This window comes from Emys orbicularis, chromosome 1 (genome assembly GCF_028017835.1).
Source record: "Emys orbicularis isolate rEmyOrb1 chromosome 1, rEmyOrb1.hap1, whole genome shotgun sequence".
NCBI classification, from domain to species: domain Eukaryota; kingdom Metazoa; phylum Chordata; order Testudines; family Emydidae; genus Emys; species Emys orbicularis.
Window position 1 is genome coordinate 118,964,961 of NC_088683.1, and position 17,559 is coordinate 118,982,519.

The following is a 17,559-nucleotide window of genomic DNA, read 5'->3' on the forward strand; positions in this document are numbered from 1 at the left end:
CCTATATGTATGGGTCCTTCTTACACCTTAAACTTTCCTTGCTAGCTGCTATAAGATCCCTTCAAACCAGCTAACTCCATCTCTGGCTGAGAGAAGCAGGCTGTCTTGCTCACAGCATCTGTGTCTGTCTGTCTGTCTCTCTCTCTCTCTCTCTCTCGCTCTAACCCCTTGCTAGCTGGTCAGCTTTTGCTGGCACCCAGAGCAGTCTTTCTCCTAGCTCAGGCCAAATCCCCTTCCTTTTCTGGGGTTTTTGTGCCTTTGATCCCAGGCTTTAGCCCTGGGAAGAGTAAACCATTCTAGCCTGGATGTGGCCAGATAGACTGTTTCTTCTCCATTGATGGCCCAACCATGGCTATTTTAATTCCTTTGAAGGTGTTTAACCCTAAGGTCTTATCTTTGCCATTGTTTTCATTTCCTCTGGATTTTCCCCTTGTGGCTTCCTTTAAATTAACTCTATGTATTCAGGCAAGTTAATGTCAAACAGATAACCTGAAGGGCATATGATATTTATAAAAAATGCTACACATAACTCCCTTATTTTCACATATGGATCATTTGAAATAGGGATTCATGTTTTGTCCATAGTTCCTGGGTATGCATATCTGTAGGTATAGGAGTGATTTTTACCACTGTTCAATGGGTATGGGGGAACGCAGGTCCTGGTTCTATTCAACTTTTGACTTGGATTGCCCATCTGAAGCTGAATTATTACATTTTGATTAAGTGACAAAGATCTTCCAGTGGAGTAGCAGCTTTGGGCAAGGATTCCTGACTGAGGCTCTGCTAGGGTTTAACAGTTATCAGCACTTGTTCATAGGGGACCCATTGCTAATGATGGTTGTCGGCAATGAGTCAGTTTCCTGGTGCAGGCATACATACAGATACTGAATCCAAGCTGAAAGGCTGTGTCTGAATAACTTTAAAGCAAATCTTCCACCATTACATTACCAGTGGTGCCGCTTCATCAATGCACTAGTGTAGCTCAGCCTGTAACATTTATATGGCCATGACCTCTAACCCTGAGGGTCTAGACAACATGTTGATAACAATGCTAGTGGATGATCTACATAAGCGCTCCCACAATCGCTAACAGTGGTAGCCCTGCAGTGGTGGGACACTTCATATTGTTAATAGCATAGTGTCCTGTCTTTACAAGAGCTGTAGATGGCTCAGATTATAGCCTGAAGCAGGGAATAGAAGCCGCCTTCCTGGTGCAAGCAGGAAATTAGTTTGACACCTGTGAGATCTACATTCAGTAATTCTTGTTTTTCCTGCTATTAAGGGAATTCTAAAAAAGTTGCTGGACCTTTTCTTTGCTTGCCTGCCTAGCTTTGAGAAACAGAGGGTAATGTAGGCTCTTGTATTGTGAACTTCTGTTCACGTGTCTGTAATCACAGCTTTGTCAACCAGTAAAGGCAGGAATTTCCCTTCGGTGGGAGTTCTATGCTCAGCTAGAATGGAAAAAGGTGGGGTTTTCCCTACCTTTCCAAGACCTCTTGTAGTTCTCCCCTCCCACCCACCAAGTCTGTTTTACTGCACCTGCTGGCATTCCTGTGATGCCACAGGCACATCTCTTCCCAGATTTCTGTCTCTAGAGGCAGAGGTTCTTCTGAATTTTCCTTTGGCTTCAGCCTTTTCAGACAGACTTATTTTCCCCCTATTTTCTCTTTCCACTTTGGCATTGGTCTTCACAGGAGCACCTGGGGACAGGGCTGGACACTCCTCTAACTTAAGGATAGATTCCCAACCTGCTTACTTGCACTGACACCGATTGAACCAGTCACAATTGTATCTCCAAAGTTCCAGCTCTCTCGCTCTGTTCTGTGTTCGCAGCCCATGCCCCCACATCACAGCTTGTTGTGAAAAGTCTGTAGGGTTGCTTTTTTCAGCAGCTACCTGGACTTCGGGCAGATTTTGAGCCATGGTCCTGCTTTTTTTCTAACTAATGTTCTTGCACCATGAAAGCTAACACAGGACGGATCAGTCTGAGGGAGAAGAATCATGGGTTGTGTGGGGACACCCCAGAGGGCCACAATGGCAGGCTCCTACTGTTCCCAGTACTCCCAGGAGGCGCCCTTGTTACAGTCCCCTTTCTGTGCCCTGCTTTTCCTGATGTTCGTACTTCAGTTTGTCTGAGAGCAGACAGGCTCTCCTCCAGTGAAACACTCACACTTTTTGAAATAAAGGAGGATTTGCAGTTTTCTCCCCCTCTCAAGATGCCTAATGTCCCAATGCCTTTCAGGCATCCTTGTCTCATCCTGCAGTCGCTTTGACTATCTGCACGCAAGGTAAGCTATATCAGCACCCTAGTCGTGAGTGCCACCATTCTCCTCAGATAACTCACCTTCTGTCCTCATTGCTCCATTCTTTGTGAAAAGAGTGAGGTTCATCAGCCCCTGCTCTAGTATCATAGAGTCATCGAGTTTAAGGCCAGAAGGGCCCAGCAGATCATCTATTTTGACCTCCTGTATATCACAGGCCACAAGTACCACACAGCACCCACACACTAAACCCAACAACCAAAATCAGACCAAAGTATTACGACCCACAGGAGACTAGACTATTATGTGCCACAGCAGAGAATAGGAGGAACTGAGGTGCACCAGGGCTCAAGTTCCCTGCAATGGCAGGGAAATGTCTCATGGATAGGGACACAAACACCATCCCTTAAAAAGCAAGTTGACCTTCTCCTAATCCAAGATTCCCCCCTGGTGCCACCGATGATCACCATACTTTCTGGCCAAGGTTGGGGTGTTCTATTCTGAGCACTCAGACTTGGGTCATCTCTTCCCAAATGGTGGGTGTCGTATATGCCTGCAGTTCCATAGGTGCTTCACCACAGGCTGTTGTAAAGCTGCTGAGTAGGAGGAAAAAACTACCAGGATGACATCTTGCACTGCCTCAGACTTGAAAAAGGTTGGAAAACCCAGCCGTTTTCCAATCACAATGGAACAGTGGATTTTCATTCAGAATAGGGAAAACTACAGGTACAGAAACTAATTGTACATATTTTATTTAATTTTTCCATCTCCAAAATGTGGTTAATGGTTGGTTCCAGGTTATTAAAATCCTTCTAAGCTTTCCATCTGGCCCTAGTTAATCTGTCTCTAGCAGCTCTGCTGCAGGGTCACATCTGTGGATGAATTTACGGAAATGCCCTAAATATCATTCATTTTGTACTGTGGCTGCTTTAAAAAAAAAATAGTAGCTTTATCCTCCTGATTTCCTGAAAAACTCACTAATGCAGCTCAAGAAATGTTAATCTTGTGTCCTAAATAATTCATGATGTATTGTCTGGCTTTTCCACTAAAACTTTCTGACTCTTGCTTCATTTTTTTTTAATTCAGAGATCAAAGTATTAAATACGGCCATTCACATATTTGAGTTTTCTGATGTCCAAATATCGTTTTCATTCTTGGGCCTGAATGGCTGTGTCTACAGTGCAGCTGGGAGCATGCCTCTCAGCCTGGGTAGACAGACTTAAGCTAGCATGCTAGAAATAGCAGTGTGGGTATTGTGGCACAAGTGGCAGCTCAGGCTAGCCACTCAAGTCCAAGCTTGCCAGACCTGCTGGGTCTGAGGTTGGGTGGCTAGCCCATGCTGCTGCCTGTGCAGCAGTGTCCACACGGCCAACTTCAGTGCTCTAGCTGGAGCAGAGCCAGCATGAGTTTGTCTACCCAGGCTGGGCGGTACGCCCCAGCTGCTGTGTAAACACACCTGAAAGGACCCTTGCTCTCTCCCCCTGCAGACATTGAGTATACAGTTAAGCTGGGCCATGACGGTTTTGTTGGCGATATAGAACTGAATGAACAGAGCCATATAAGTCGGTGGGGAAACTCTGTGACCTTAAACTTTAAATGTTTTACTTTGTGAGCTAAATCTTTTCAATACAGAACAAGAAATTTTCATATATAGAGTTTTTCTCCTGCTCCCCCATGCCTCAGTCATTATATTTATATTTTTTTCACAGATGTCCTTCAAACCCTGAGGCTGATGCATATTTTCCCTTTAGTCTTCCCATTCCCTCTCTACCCCCTCCAAAACTGTTGTACTGACTTTTCTTATAACTAAAATGTACATCCGAACTGTGCTTCTGAGTCAGCAGAAGCAGTCACTTCAGGGAAACGCAGATCCTCGTCCAGCAGCGCATACTGCTTCCATGATTCTTCCAGATCTGTTGGTCCAGGCATGAGGGAACAGGTTAAAATAATTAACTCTGATCCCTCACATATTAATGTAGTCCAGTGTTATCACTGAACTGCCCCCTTGTTTTCTGTTTTAACTGATGAGCAACTAGTGATGCTTTGTGACTGGTCTAAACATGGTTCATGATGGCTGCAAGAATGGTGGATTAAATCATATGAGCTAGAGCTTTCTTTCGTCATTCTTGTAGTTTATTAGGTGGCTTACCAGCCCATGGCCCAGCTGAGGTAATACCTTGCCTATTACAAGCACTCTGGTGGGTTTGCTTTGCATGAGCTTTGTCAAACTACCTCCTGTTTTTCCTTTTTAAGAACAACATTGATTATCCTTTGTTGTAATTCAGAGCCATTGAGAGGAAAGGGATAAAGCAGATGAAAATGGTGGAGGATCTGCAGAGCTCCAACAGAGGTGGAGAACCTAGTGGAGTAGGTGAAGCGGGAAAAACGACTAAGGGAACATTTTTAGATATTATGTTTGAGAAGAGGTTTGTTACAAACACCAGGGATGACAATTATAAAGACAGACAAAGCAAGTTAAAAATACTCTGTTCAGGTTCTTAATATCACATCCATCACTGTGGTATCTGAGCACCTTTGAATGGTGGATTAAGAAACATGACTGGTATCTGTCATGGTTCCTTCTCCATTCCGGTCCCTGAGGGTGGGGAAGGCAATTGCATATGGATTGTTTTGTTGTGAGTACTATAAGCAGGAAATAAATTGGTTATGGCCTGAAAAATGCAAAACTAATACTGGGTAAAGGGGAGGATAAACTCAGACTGCAGAAACTGAGAAGAGAATTTAGCCCATAATTCAGGTTATTGTCTAGCTTGCAATTCTTCTGGGACTACTCAGACTCTGAAAACATTGAAGCTTCTTTGTTATGATCATAGATGGGTGTTATATTTCTATACGCTGCATTATAATGAGAATTCTATCACAATTTATTATTACAAAGAAACAAATGACTAATGATTTCAACAGCAAGTGCACAGTACTAAAAAGTATTTGAGCAGCAGGCTGACTTTTCACTACATCTATCCAAACCAGTTGAGATATGCCAGGATAATTTTGATCTTCTATTCAGATGAAATCTCAGGATGGACAAAAGGACATTATGTCTGAAACTCTTTTCTTGAACGTGTCTGTCAAAGTTCCTCTTTTGCAGTCTTCAGAGTTGGGTGCAAAGTCTGTCTATCTGGGTTTGATAATGTTTGATTTTATTGTCTCCTTTTTGGGTAATTTTTTTCTTTGCCCTGGTTTTTGGAAGAATGATTGCTTCTCACCAGGCCATTGACTGAGCTTTTTTAAGTTAATGGTGAGTTCAGACTATTTAGTATTTTTCAAATTAAATATAATTTTAGGAAATAGAACTAAAGTCTTGCATTCTCTTGTCAGTCAATTATTGCTCATGGCACAGAGCGGGTCTTGGAATTCTAGGTACATGTACACTATCTGCACATTTTAATTTTTCAGCTCATTGAAGATGTTAAATAAACAGCACCTAGTGAACACCTTTATCCGTCCCCAAACCCTACTTGATGAATTGCCCTTTATCATTTCCCCTCTCTGGTTTTGCAGTTCGTTTTTAATCCAGATGATACTTCTCACATACAAGCCACTTTAAATGAATTTTTCAAGTAAGGTATTTATCCGGCATTTTACCAAATGCTTTAATAAAGTCCAGATATTTTGCAAAATTAGTGAAATAAGGGAATAAAGATTTTTAAAACAACCATGTAGTATTTATTCTTTATAAACCCAAGTAGCGTATTCTCTTTGTGTACTTACATAGCCCCCATCACCGTAGTATTGCAGTGCCTCACAACATGCCTGTAAGGTAAAATATTATCCCATTTTGTAGATGAGGAACTAAGGCAGAGAGAGCTTAAATGACTTTCCCATGGGCCCCACAAGAAGCCTGTTGCAGAGCCAGGAATTGAGCCCAGATTTACCAAGTCCCACTTCACTGCCTTAATCATAAGACCATCACCTCTCCCTTTGCTCATAGTTCCATTAGTCTCTATGATGTACTTATTTTCTTCTTAACTTCCCATTACTTTTATGAAGGGAATCTCCCCTGTCTAGCTCAGCTGTAAGTTCTGGGGTCCTTGGCTGGCATGTGTTATGGAGGCAAGAGATTGAGGGGGGAGATATGAACATTTGTGAGGCATCCAAACATCATTTTAAGTGCTGCTTTCTCACAGAAGCACCAGTCTCTTGGGTTGGTCATTAAGGAGTCCGTTGGCCTGGCAGAAAGGAGGGAGCGGTTGTTCTTATTTTTATTCACTTTATAGGCACCTGCATTCGTTGCATATTAGAAAAGCAATGATAGATTCATAAGGCCTAACTGGCAGTTTGGGCTTATCAAAATGGAAGTGTATTTTTCTTTTTCTTCCATTGTAACCCCGGCAGTACAGTCCTCCCACACTTGTGGCACCACAGTACACCTGCGCACAGTTACTGTGTGCACTGAATGCTTTCACTAATACTGTAGGCTCATTCTTGCTATTGTTCTTGGTATCACTAATGGTCTTGAATGCAACACTCAATGCTTTAGGATTCAGAAATGAATTACTAGAGACACATCGAGTCCTTCCTTGTATAGTCTGGGGGCATAGTGCTGCTTCCAGCAGAGGAAAGGATGATAACTTAATGGCAGCTTGCTTGTACAGCCTCCCTTTCTGACATGGCAGTGCGTAGGTATTGGTTTTGTCAACTGTTGCAGTTGTAAACCAGATTTGGGCACTCTCAGAATGAATTTGTGTGATGGGTGAAGATAGGGAGAGTTTGGAAGTGGAGCATAGAGAGGCAGTAAACAAAGTAAGCATGGAAAAAGACAGAAGTGCGACAAGGAACTTGAACTCATAGATGTTTGGGGGGGGTATCACTCCTGTACGTACTGTTTGTGAGAGGTGATATGAAACACTGCCTCCAAGAAAGAAGAAGGGGTGTAAGTATTTGAAGTGAGAAATTACTTGGAGCAAATTTGGAAAGGTTACTAAGTTTCAGGTTTGGGGGAGTCCATCTTTTCTCATCTCTTTCAAGTGATGATGGGATTGTGTAAGGAAACTTGCTGATGATCAGGCAGAATGTAAGTGGAGAGCTGAAGATACTCGAGAGAAGGGGGCTGAATGGAAGTGGAGGAATAATTAGTTTTGTAAAGTTCAGTTTTGCAACACTGGCCAAATGTTCTTGGAAAATGAAAAATGACTTTTGGTGGGGAGAAACAATCCAATTTTGTGTTTTGTTTCAAATTCTTTGTTATTAAGTCAAGTGCCACGTGGCTAACATCAGAGTTTTTCCTCTGTTCTTTTAAAAATCTCATTTGTTGTCATACCCACCTGAGGTTTTCCTTTGCCTTTAGAAATAACTTCCTCTTGCAACTTCTCTCTCAAAGTGAACCTCTTCAGAATAATAAAAGACTTGGTCAGTGGTTCTTGGATGGTTCTCTGTGGTCAACTGGGAGTCCACAAAGCTGCTCCTGCCCCAATGGGAGGGAGTCTTTCGATCTTCAGACACTGACATTTCCTACTGATTGGAGTCCAGTAGCAAACTTTTAGGATGTCTAGAGTTTTTACCCAACTAAATAAAAAACCCTAGGCAGCTCTCTGCCCTTTGTGTGGCTGCTTTTGGTTGTTTCTATGGTTTAATTAAAATTGTCATCAAATCTGTGAAGGATGCCAAAATTGAAGGAATAACAAAGGATGAAACTCGTTTACAAACTAGTGGGACAGATTTTGAGCAGTGGGGGCTGCAGGTAACAGGTTTAGTATTAATACATGAAAAGCCTCTAAACAAGCAGTATAGAGCACACATAAAATGGGAGAGTGGAGATGAAACCAAGCTTTTGCACCCATTTTGTTAAAACAAATTAACTTTAATTTTTTCTGGTTACTGATGTCCTACATTTTATTCGTATAACTAAGCACTATATTAGTTCCAGAGAAGGGTGGGATCCAAGGAGCAGCTCTGTCTTAAAAAATGGTCCCACTTTCTGAAAACTCCACTTGGACAAGGCAATTCTTGTAATCCAATCTGAAATGTAGAAGAGAGAAATTGCCCCTTGGCAAAGCCAGCTGATCCTGTTGCAGAGCCTTGTGAGGCTACCAGCCTGTGTTGCTCTTCCATGGAACTGTTATCCGGGAGGATATGCTGTGAACTCTGCTGTTGTTTACTGATCTGGTGTGTTCTCTGCCTTTCTTCCAGGGTACTGTCTTTAGTCTGGATTCTGAAGAAGAGGAATACCACGCAATCATTGCAGAGGACAGCAATGACATCTACATCCTAACCAGTGAAAACTCTGGACAGGTGAGCCCCCCAGAGTCTCCCACAGTGACTACATCTTGGCAGTCAGAGAGCCTGCCTGTCTCTTTGTCAGCTAGCCAGAGCTGGCACACAGAGAGCTTGCCGGTATCTCTTGGACCTGAGTCCTGGCAGCAGGTGGCTATGGATCCTGAAGAGGTAAAGAGCTTAGACAGCAATGGAGGCGGTGAAGAAAGGAGCGAAAATAACTCTTCCAACTCTGACATTGTTCATGTGGAGAAGGAGGAGATACCGGAGGGGATAGAGGAAGTGGCAGTGTCATCAGTGGCCCTGGAGACTGAGACTGCACAGGAGGTGTTCCTGGAATCTCCTCCTTTGCTGGAGATGAAGTCTGAAGCTGGGATTGTGGCTCTTGAAAAAGCAAGCCCCTCTGCACCTTTGCTTACAGAACATGAGGAAGAGGGAGAGGTGGCTGAGGAGCCTGTTGAACCAGAAATCCCCATGTTGAGTAAATCTGTACAGAAACCAACCCCATCAGATGAAAAGGCTGCACCAGAACCTGAGAAAATACTGCCTCCAGAAGGGGAAACGAAAGTGGGAAAGGAAAGCCATTCGGAAGAAATGGAAGAGAAATCCCCAGCTGGAGAGGAGAAACCCATCCTGTTGCCAGAAGGCAAATCTATACTGCTGTATGGTGGGGCTGCTGCAGTAGCTATTCTGGCTGTGGCAGTGGGAGTAGCGCTGGCGCTCAGAAAGAAGTAATGGGGCTCTCTTGCTGAGGATTGGGGAGAAAGTGGGATCCAATTTTTTTAGTTGCATTAACTAAAGGTTCAGCTGCCTGCTGTTAACTGGACATTTGTATAACTTAAACGGTGATGGGGTGAAGTTATTTGATAAGGCTATGGACAATCATGTTTTTTAGTAGAATTGGAGTGGAGACTGTTGGTTTTTTTTTGTTTTTGTTTTTTTCCTGATTAAAGTACAGGGGTATTTTAAAAATGTCAAATCTGCAAATTTCAGAACCGAGCGCAGGTGCTGAGGAAAGGGGGGGCTTGTACACTGGAAACTGGAACAGAAAATTTCAGGGGCAGGAGAGGGCTGGTTGCTGCTAACCCCTGGAATTTTTAGCTTCCCTGACTGAGCTGCTATTGCAGCTACCCTGTTTGTCACTTCCCTTTTGTGCCCCTTAGACCCTCCTAAAAACAAACATACAGAATAAACCAGCCACCTTAATCCTGTAGCGTGAGGCTGGTCTCCCTTTTGTCTCAGCTTCCTCTCAGGTACTGCACTGCTCCTAACCACCTAGGTTCCTTCTAAACCCTAGTGGGAGAGTGCTCATACTATACCTCTTTCCTCACACCTATTTAGCCCCTGATGCTTCCTGAAGCCCCATCTTGTAAAGATGCTGCCTCTATATATCTGTTTTCTCTGAGCGCTCTGTTGGTGGGAGAGATGCACAGGCCACCACCTCTGTGCTAGACAGGAGTGTGGGGGAGATACACTACTGTTTGCTCATCTAAGAGAACCTTTGGCTCCCTCCTGTGCATCCCACAGATCAGTCACCAGAGAACATGACTCTCATTTGGGTCACTGTGCCATTTTCATAAGATCTTGATGCTAGTGCTTATTCAGTGGATAAAATATGACTACCCAGGATTTATAATTAAATTCAGAACACTGTGAGGCTGACATCACCTGTGAAATCAAAGATTAAATGGTTGCTTTGTCCTTACCTTGGGCTGCAGTTCTATATTTTCTTGCATGAGTTAAGCACAGAGCGTATTTAGTCTTAACTCGGCCTTGGTTATGACAAACTGACAGAATCCTTGATATTCAAAGTAACTGATGCTAGTAACTAAACCAAACAGCATTAAATATTTCCTTTGTTGTTTGCCTGTGGCTTCTGGCCCTAGGGTGAATGACGTTTTGGGAGCCAGCGTGGTGCAGTTTCGTAATGCAAGTTTTGTGCACTACGCAAAAGTAATTGGTAAATGTTCCTAAATACTTTGCAGATTCAGTAAATGATAATAAAGTTACTTTGGAAAAACATTCTAGCCCCCTTCGTCACAACCTTTGTTCTTAAAATTTATAAGTAAAATCTTTAAGGTATTACCATGTGCATTAGTTGGCTCAGATCAACCACGCGTGTTCCTATTTCATAGAGCGCGTGTGTGTATATGAATGCATGTGTGTACTGCACCTTTATGGACATGGTCTTTGATTCCCTAGGTAAAACTGCTGGTTTCCTTTCGGTGTTTATGCTGGTTCGGGATAGATGGAGGTAGGTGAAAAGGAACTTGGGATAAAGTGAAAATGAAACCATAATGTATGCTTTTTAAAGCATAAGACAACCTATTTTATTTCTGACTACCTTACTTGCTGCCTAGGATGTAAATGGACCTGTCTCTTACACTATTCTCATCCCGCTCCAATGCCAACAGGTCATGGGTGGGAGGGGGCAGTGGATATCCCCCACCTGGTCTCTCCTGGCAAGCCTCCGGGTAGGCAGATGAGGAAAGGGAAGAATCCTCGTGGCTGCAGCAGATCATGGATGCAGCCAAAGGTCCCCAGAGAAGCCGAATGGCCTGTTAAGTGTCAGCAGCTCTCCCCAGGTCAGGGGAGGGGAGGCTGTGCCTGGTGCAGGCGAACATCTTGGGGCTCTGGGTACGGGTAAAAGCGGGACCCAGGGTGAACTGGCCCAGGCCCTGAGCTGGGGCTCCTCCAGCAGGCTGGGCACCTTGGAGCTTGCGGCAGGTGCTGCTCTCAGAGGGAGATCATCCTTTCAATTCCTTTTTGAAACACGTGTTTCAATTCCTTTTTGTCTTGAGCTTTTTATTTTCAAGTGAAATGAATTTGTATCTCTGTTCCTGTCTCTTCCCACCCCAAAATGCTGGCAGTTGACAAAACCCAATAGTCTAGGAATTTTGCACTCTAATCTTGAGCTAGGGTGGGTTTTGTATATAGGCTTCTAGAGGTTTGAGCTGAGGGAATTTTTCTGAGGAACAGAGAGAATGGTGGGGAAAGGGTCCTTAAAGCTGGTGCCATTACTGTGGAAGGAACCTGCTTAGCTCAGGAATTTTGGACTCTGCCGATCACATCCCTGTATTACTGTATATAAGCTGGGCTACTCTTACTCCATACAAATTGTAGCAGGCTGGCCTTAGAAGTCTTTGTTGTAAAATTGAACTAGTTCTTTTCCTGGCCACTTCTAGGTGCTCTGGTTGGGATCCTCATTGCTGTGCAGTGAGTGTTCAGAGTCGTCATAGCAAGTATTGCCTCATGCTGCATAGATTTTTTTTTTTTGTGAGGGTGCAGTTACAATAGAGTGACATTGCTGTTTTCCTTGTCATAGCTTCCTTCTCTTACCTCCTTGCTGTAGATATTTTATAGGAAGGACCCCACTATTACTCGTGTCACAGACATGATACAATTTCCCATTTAGCTTACTAAAATCAGACGCATTTAAAATGATACAAGTCCAATGAGTAGAAACTACCCCAACCACAGTGGGGATTTTGCTGTTCAGTGTCTAGTTTCTCTAGGGAAGGTACTGCTCTATTCTTCTGTTACTTTATCCACACCAGTGTGGAAGGCCCCTTTATTAGTCTACAAACAGCTGCTGCTCTTTGCAGGCTATTCTTATGGCTAGGGGCTGCTATCATCTCACTAGTGACGGTGAAATTTTGTCCCTAAGGCGATATACTTTTATGCTTGGCAAATGAGAGAGACACAGGAGAGCCCCCGTCCTTAGTTTCACAGTGGGTGCTAAAACTAGCCTCAGCTTTAGGTTAAGATCTGAGTACATTTCCCAGTGCATTCTGGATATTTGTATGCAAATTGTGAAATGCGCTCTTCTCACCCCACCGTAAAAGTTCCCTGTACTAGATACTCACACTGGAACTAGAGAAGAATAGTTTTTTACAGGCCAGGGAAGGAGAAATCATTTTCTACTATGTTGAGATCAATAGAGATACAAGATTCACTCATGTATTGTTAAATTGAAACACGTGTTTTCTTCCGTCACAGTAACACAAACTTTTCCTACTGTGTACAATTGTTCACCGGGACTCTAGTCCCACACTGACAACCGTGGGAAAGGGAGAGGAGAAGGCAGTGGCAGCAGCAAATAAATTCTTGGTTTAGGATTTTGTTAAATATTCCCCCTGCCCCATCAAGAAAATGCTCAGGGCCTTGACTTACTTCTGCTTCAGTGGAGAAGCAGCCACAATCCCTGCTTTTTTTTTTTTTTTTTTTTATTCTTTATTCCCTGATGATGATTCTCCTCATCAGTTCTTACTAATAAGTTACAGTTGGGAAAATATTCTCCTCCCACACTAGCCTATAAATTTGCTCATCTCCATTAGTTTCCACTAAGAATACTGACTCGCACCTTTTGAGTTTGAACCAGTTGTTGCCAACCCTAGCTCTGGCCATTTGGTGGAAGTGATCCAATGAGGGGCACATAAACTTGAAGTACAGTTTTGTTGTCATTGGTTTTGAGGCCATACTTTTGCTCTAAGGTTGATTGTGGATTAGGAAACAGGTAGACTTGCTCCCCCTCCTTAAAGTATGTGGAGGCAATCCTGAAGGTGGTGCTGATCTGAAGTGTGCTGGCCATCTCTCCATGATAGAATGCTTACAGTTGGTAGAGGGGGAGACACTACCTTCATCATTCATTGTAATGTTACTTTTGTACCGTCATTCACATTAGTATTGCCCTCCCCTCCTTTCCAAAACTAAGTGCCTCAGTGGGTTTTACCTTAATGAATTTTCTACCTTGAACCCTTTTCTTGCATCTCTCTACATTTGTCTGCTGCACATACTCAAGCTGTCATAAAACTAACTACCAAGCATTTCGTATTTTTTAGCTGTAGACACTTTTTTTTGTAAAGCAATCAGACTGTGTCCCTCTTTTTACAGAGGGAGAAACTAAGTCTAGAGGAAAGGATGGGGCCTGGGTCAGACTCAGAGGTAGGAATAGAACATAGCACTCCAGTTTCTGTCCACTGGACTGTGTTGCCTACTACAGCAGCAGTTATTCTCAGATAATTGCTCAGGCTGCATTTAGTAAGCACAACCCCTACCACATGGCCAGAAACAACTTTTGGAAGCTAGCTTTGTTTTTAGTATTTTAAAAAAACCCAACAAAATCCCCCCTCCTGAGACAGCTGTGCTGCCAACACAAGTGTAGACATGGCTTTCAGAACTCTTTATTCTAAGGATGAAATCTCACGGGCCTCTCCCTCTGAAATATATGCAGATGTACATCCCCATATCCAGTAGGTTACAGGGGAGAAATTTTGATATTCTACAGTGGACTGTGGTGATGTGTGAAACAGAAAATAAATCTGTATTTCTCTCCCCTTCAGGAAACTGGGAGAGCAGCCAAAGCTGTGTATGGTTTTAATAAATTGGATAATTTTAGCACTGAGAGGGCAACAGTGGCATTACTTTGAGCCTGGCTGTAGTTGTGCTTGAGAGCTCAGCGAAGGCAGTTCCAAATAAAAGCGAGGTGCATTTTAAACTACGACCAGTTTGCTGTGGGACAGGTACTTCACAGGGCTAATGGTTGCAGGTACGGCAGCTATTGAAAGTAACATGTTGGAGTAGGGAGCATTTGAGTCATATGTAGTTGTTCCTGGGTTGGGATAATCACATTTGCTGAGGTTAAACTAGAGCTAGGTTAATAGCTATTTAAGCTGGAAAATTAAAACTACACCCAGCTTGGAACGTGTCAGTACAGCTACCAATGTCTACAGCAACTGAACACTTGATATAGTCCATGTTCTTTGCTTTGCTTTTTAAAGGATTTTTCTATCATTTTAATTTATCCTTTCTCCTATTTACAGTTGACCCTCCTTAGGTCCCATAGGCAGAGTGCAGCAACTATCCATTTGTTCCCTTGCAGCTAGTGGCCTGAGGGAGCTTCGATGCCTAATTAAAATTTGCATCAAAAGCAGCTGCTGATTTCCTTGCTCTAGCTGCTGGGAAAGTGAATGGTCAGAGCAGGTGCAACCATTGCTATGCAGCTGGGGATCTCTCCCATACTCTTGGTTTTCTGACTAAACAGTAGTAAGCCCTCTTCTTATTCGAACAGTAAAGTCCCACTCAGACTAAAAGACAGCCCCTTGGTGTGTTATACAAGCAGCAAAGTTTAATGGTGTGTTTACAATCTTCCTCTATACATTTCTGGGAACCTACTGGAATGGAAGCAGTTAGCTGCCTTCACATCTTCCAGCAACTCACTTTTTTTTAAAAAATGTTGTTTCTTTTAACAGGCACGTGCAGCACCTGGGGGTGGTGGGTAATAAACTGTCTGAAGCCTCTTGTGCCATTTGGTTAATTCAAATATTGTTTCTACAGTGTTAAAGTTCTCTCCAGCTCCAAAGGTCTATAAGTGAAAGGTTATGTACATTTTTTCCTTCCCCCAAATGGGACACTGCTGTAAGACCATGGCCCCAGCTTGCACTTTAATAAATGGTACAGTTTTCAAAACCAATGTGTGGACTTATTCTTATGCTAGTTCCCTTCTGTCAGCCTGTGTGCCCCACCCCCAAGGCATTCCAGTAATCCAAATCCTCGAGCTAACAGCATGCTATTTAACTGAGGTAATGGTGCAGTCTGCTGTAGACAACCCCTTGGATTGCTTATCTCTCAGTGCTGGGCACACAGCAAAAATCCAGCTAGCCACATTCTCCCACCACCCTTTCAGCTCCAGTAAAGGAAAAGGCTCATATTTCCCTTTATCTTCTTGGCTGTTGAATTTTATCAAGTGATTCCATTTCAGAGGGATAGCAGAAACCTTTAAAAAAAAAAAAATTGGGGCTAAACTTTTAAAGACAATGGAATTCAGTTTTTTTAAAGCACGTCCTTGCACCCCCAGTTTGAAAATGGACAACAGTTGCATTTTCAATTTTATTAAGTATAAAATATTTACAGGTAATGCAAGAAACAGCAACTCAGAGTTCAGTTCATGTAAAGTGTCACATGGAGACTACATTCCTGGTAGGCCCACCAGGCATGAGTTAATGTTGAGAGAGGATCAAGGTTGCCAGTCTCTTAGGCACTGACTACAGGGAGGGACCTATTGAGTAGAAATTAAAGCTAGTGTGTATTATGCTCAAGTATGCCTAGATGAATGTTATCTGACTTGATCACATCACTCAATTCTGTTGCTTTTCTATAACTTTGCACATGTAAATCAGACATCATCCAGAGGCTTAAAAGAATAATTTGGGAAGGGCAGGCAGGGTTTACTCCCCTACTAATGTGCCTAGGGAAAAAACCCTGAGCATACAGTTTGCTCAAGAAGGGCTCTCCCCAGCCTGTAGTGAAGGCACACCTCTGAGTTAGGTGGTTGCCTCCAAACTAGGCTAGCAGCTAAAGCACTTAGAGGAGTGAAAATTCACCCCCTACTCTGTCTGTTACCCTACCCCAGGTGTAAACAATTCCTCCATTGACCTAGCCACTGCTGCTAAGAGAGGTGGATTACCTATCATGATGGGGGGGATGCTTGTTGTCAGAAGAGGCTACAGTAGCATAATGTACACAGTAGAAACCTCTACTTTTACTTGCATTGGTAACCAACCCATTTTGCAGTGAGGCTAGATCACTTGCAGTTGATAGGGAAAACTGTGGGACAGTATTGGAGGATTGTGCTCAGAAAGACTAGAGGGGCTCAGCTTACTGCAGCACAAAAGAACCATTGGCTATGCCTCCAGAAGACCTAGCACTACAGACATGAGAGCACAGCTCTGAAGTAGGGGTGTGCCATGTGGCTGCTCACACCTAGGCTAGGCCAATACCACTATTGATCTCATGCATTAACCTTGCAGGGAAGACACACCCTAACGGGCTGCAGGCTCACTGCCAACAGATCCTATCCTCAGTGCATGGGCTAATGAGCTAAAGTTTTAGTAAACACACCTGAGTGCACTGCCAACTGGCACGTCCTCTTAAGTCATACAGGTCTGCACCAGCACCAAGTCACATTCAGTATTTGGTAGAAGAAAGTAACAGGCAAGCACTACTCCTACATGTCTCTGCTGAACAAGTGCACAGCGTGAACATTTCTCCTGTACTGATCTCTGAAAAACCTAAAACATAACTAAGGGGTTGTGCTTTTCCCCCTTCACAGCTGCATTGCAAAGAATTTAAATGAGGAAAAAAAGCAAAGTTTTAATGTTTAAAGTAAATACTCAAAAAGCAATCTTCTCCACAGAAGTCAATGGGACTGGCTCCGCTCTCATTCAACTCTAGAGGGGACACATAGAACAAGGGTTAGCAAATGCAACAAGCCAAGACAGTATACATATTCTTAGTGAAATCCCTGTCATTCTTCCCTGAGAGGGAGAGCATGAATGTTTAAGGAGGAAGGGTCTGACACTCTCACAAATTCATCACCAGGAGAATGGAGAGATTTTAAAAAGGAGCTCCTGGAGAGGAATTTGCCCCTCACCCTACTGTTTATGTTTACAGTCTAGCTGTTTTTAATGACCACCACCCCATTTCTGTGTTCATAGCAACATCCCTTGTGGCCCTTCTGGGAAATTGGTGCTATTTATGACTCCACCTGCCAGATTTCTGTCATTCTAAGGCCTGATGTACATTTAAAAGTTTTGCCAGCATAAATTTGTTGATTAGAGGTGACCCAAAAAAATCACCCCTATTGCCACACAGTTGTGCTAGTAAAAAGCTCTAGCACAGATGCAGCTATACTGGCAAAAAAAGAGTCCTTTGGCTAGTATCACTTATTTCATATGGGGAACTGGTAGAAGCTACATCGGTCAGAGTTCTTTTGCCAAGATGAGCTGGGTCTATACTAGAAAGGGTTTGCTGGTATAGCTACACTGTGTAGTGTAGGCAAGACTTAAGTGTCAGCCAGGGAGCTAAAGGCTGGTTCTCATGGCAGGAGCCCCCCACAGTAGTCCCACCCAGACACTTCTTCACATCTAAATCTTGGGGATTGGTCAGTTCCCAAGGCAATACACACCGGGGGCTCTGTTTCTGCAGTATTAACCTGTAAGAACTGGCTCTGTTGCACACTCTCTAAAATAAGCAGCCCCAAGCAGTGCATTAAAGTTTGAGTCAC

General features: G+C 43.3%; 2 protein-coding genes across 7 annotated transcripts in view; one reads left to right on the forward strand and one right to left on the reverse strand.

Moving 5' to 3' along the window:
* The window catches only part of BCL2L13 (BCL2 like 13), a 94,393-nt gene that overhangs the window by 66,382 nt on the left and 10,452 nt on the right, over positions 1 to 17,559 (forward strand). For 3 of the 5 annotated variants that reach the window (XM_065423639.1, XM_065423637.1, XM_065423636.1), the window contains one exon: positions 8,412 to 9,512. In XM_065423639.1, the coding sequence (XP_065279711.1) occupies positions 8,412 to 9,230 (819 nt within the window). In that variant the 3' untranslated portion in view covers positions 9,231 to 9,512. Of the gene's footprint in view, positions 1 to 8,411; positions 9,513 to 10,697; positions 10,750 to 13,837; positions 14,964 to 17,559 lie in introns of those variants that run through there. The other 2 variants (XM_065423641.1, XM_065423640.1) reach the window with 2 other exon arrangements.
* The window catches only part of BID (BH3 interacting domain death agonist), a 33,390-nt gene continuing 31,200 nt past the window's right edge, over positions 15,370 to 17,559 (reverse strand). For both annotated transcript variants that reach the window (XM_065423643.1, XM_065423644.1), the window contains exon 7: positions 15,370 to 16,723. The gene's annotated coding sequence lies outside the window, so the exon portion shown is untranslated. The remainder of the gene's footprint in view (positions 16,724 to 17,559) is intronic.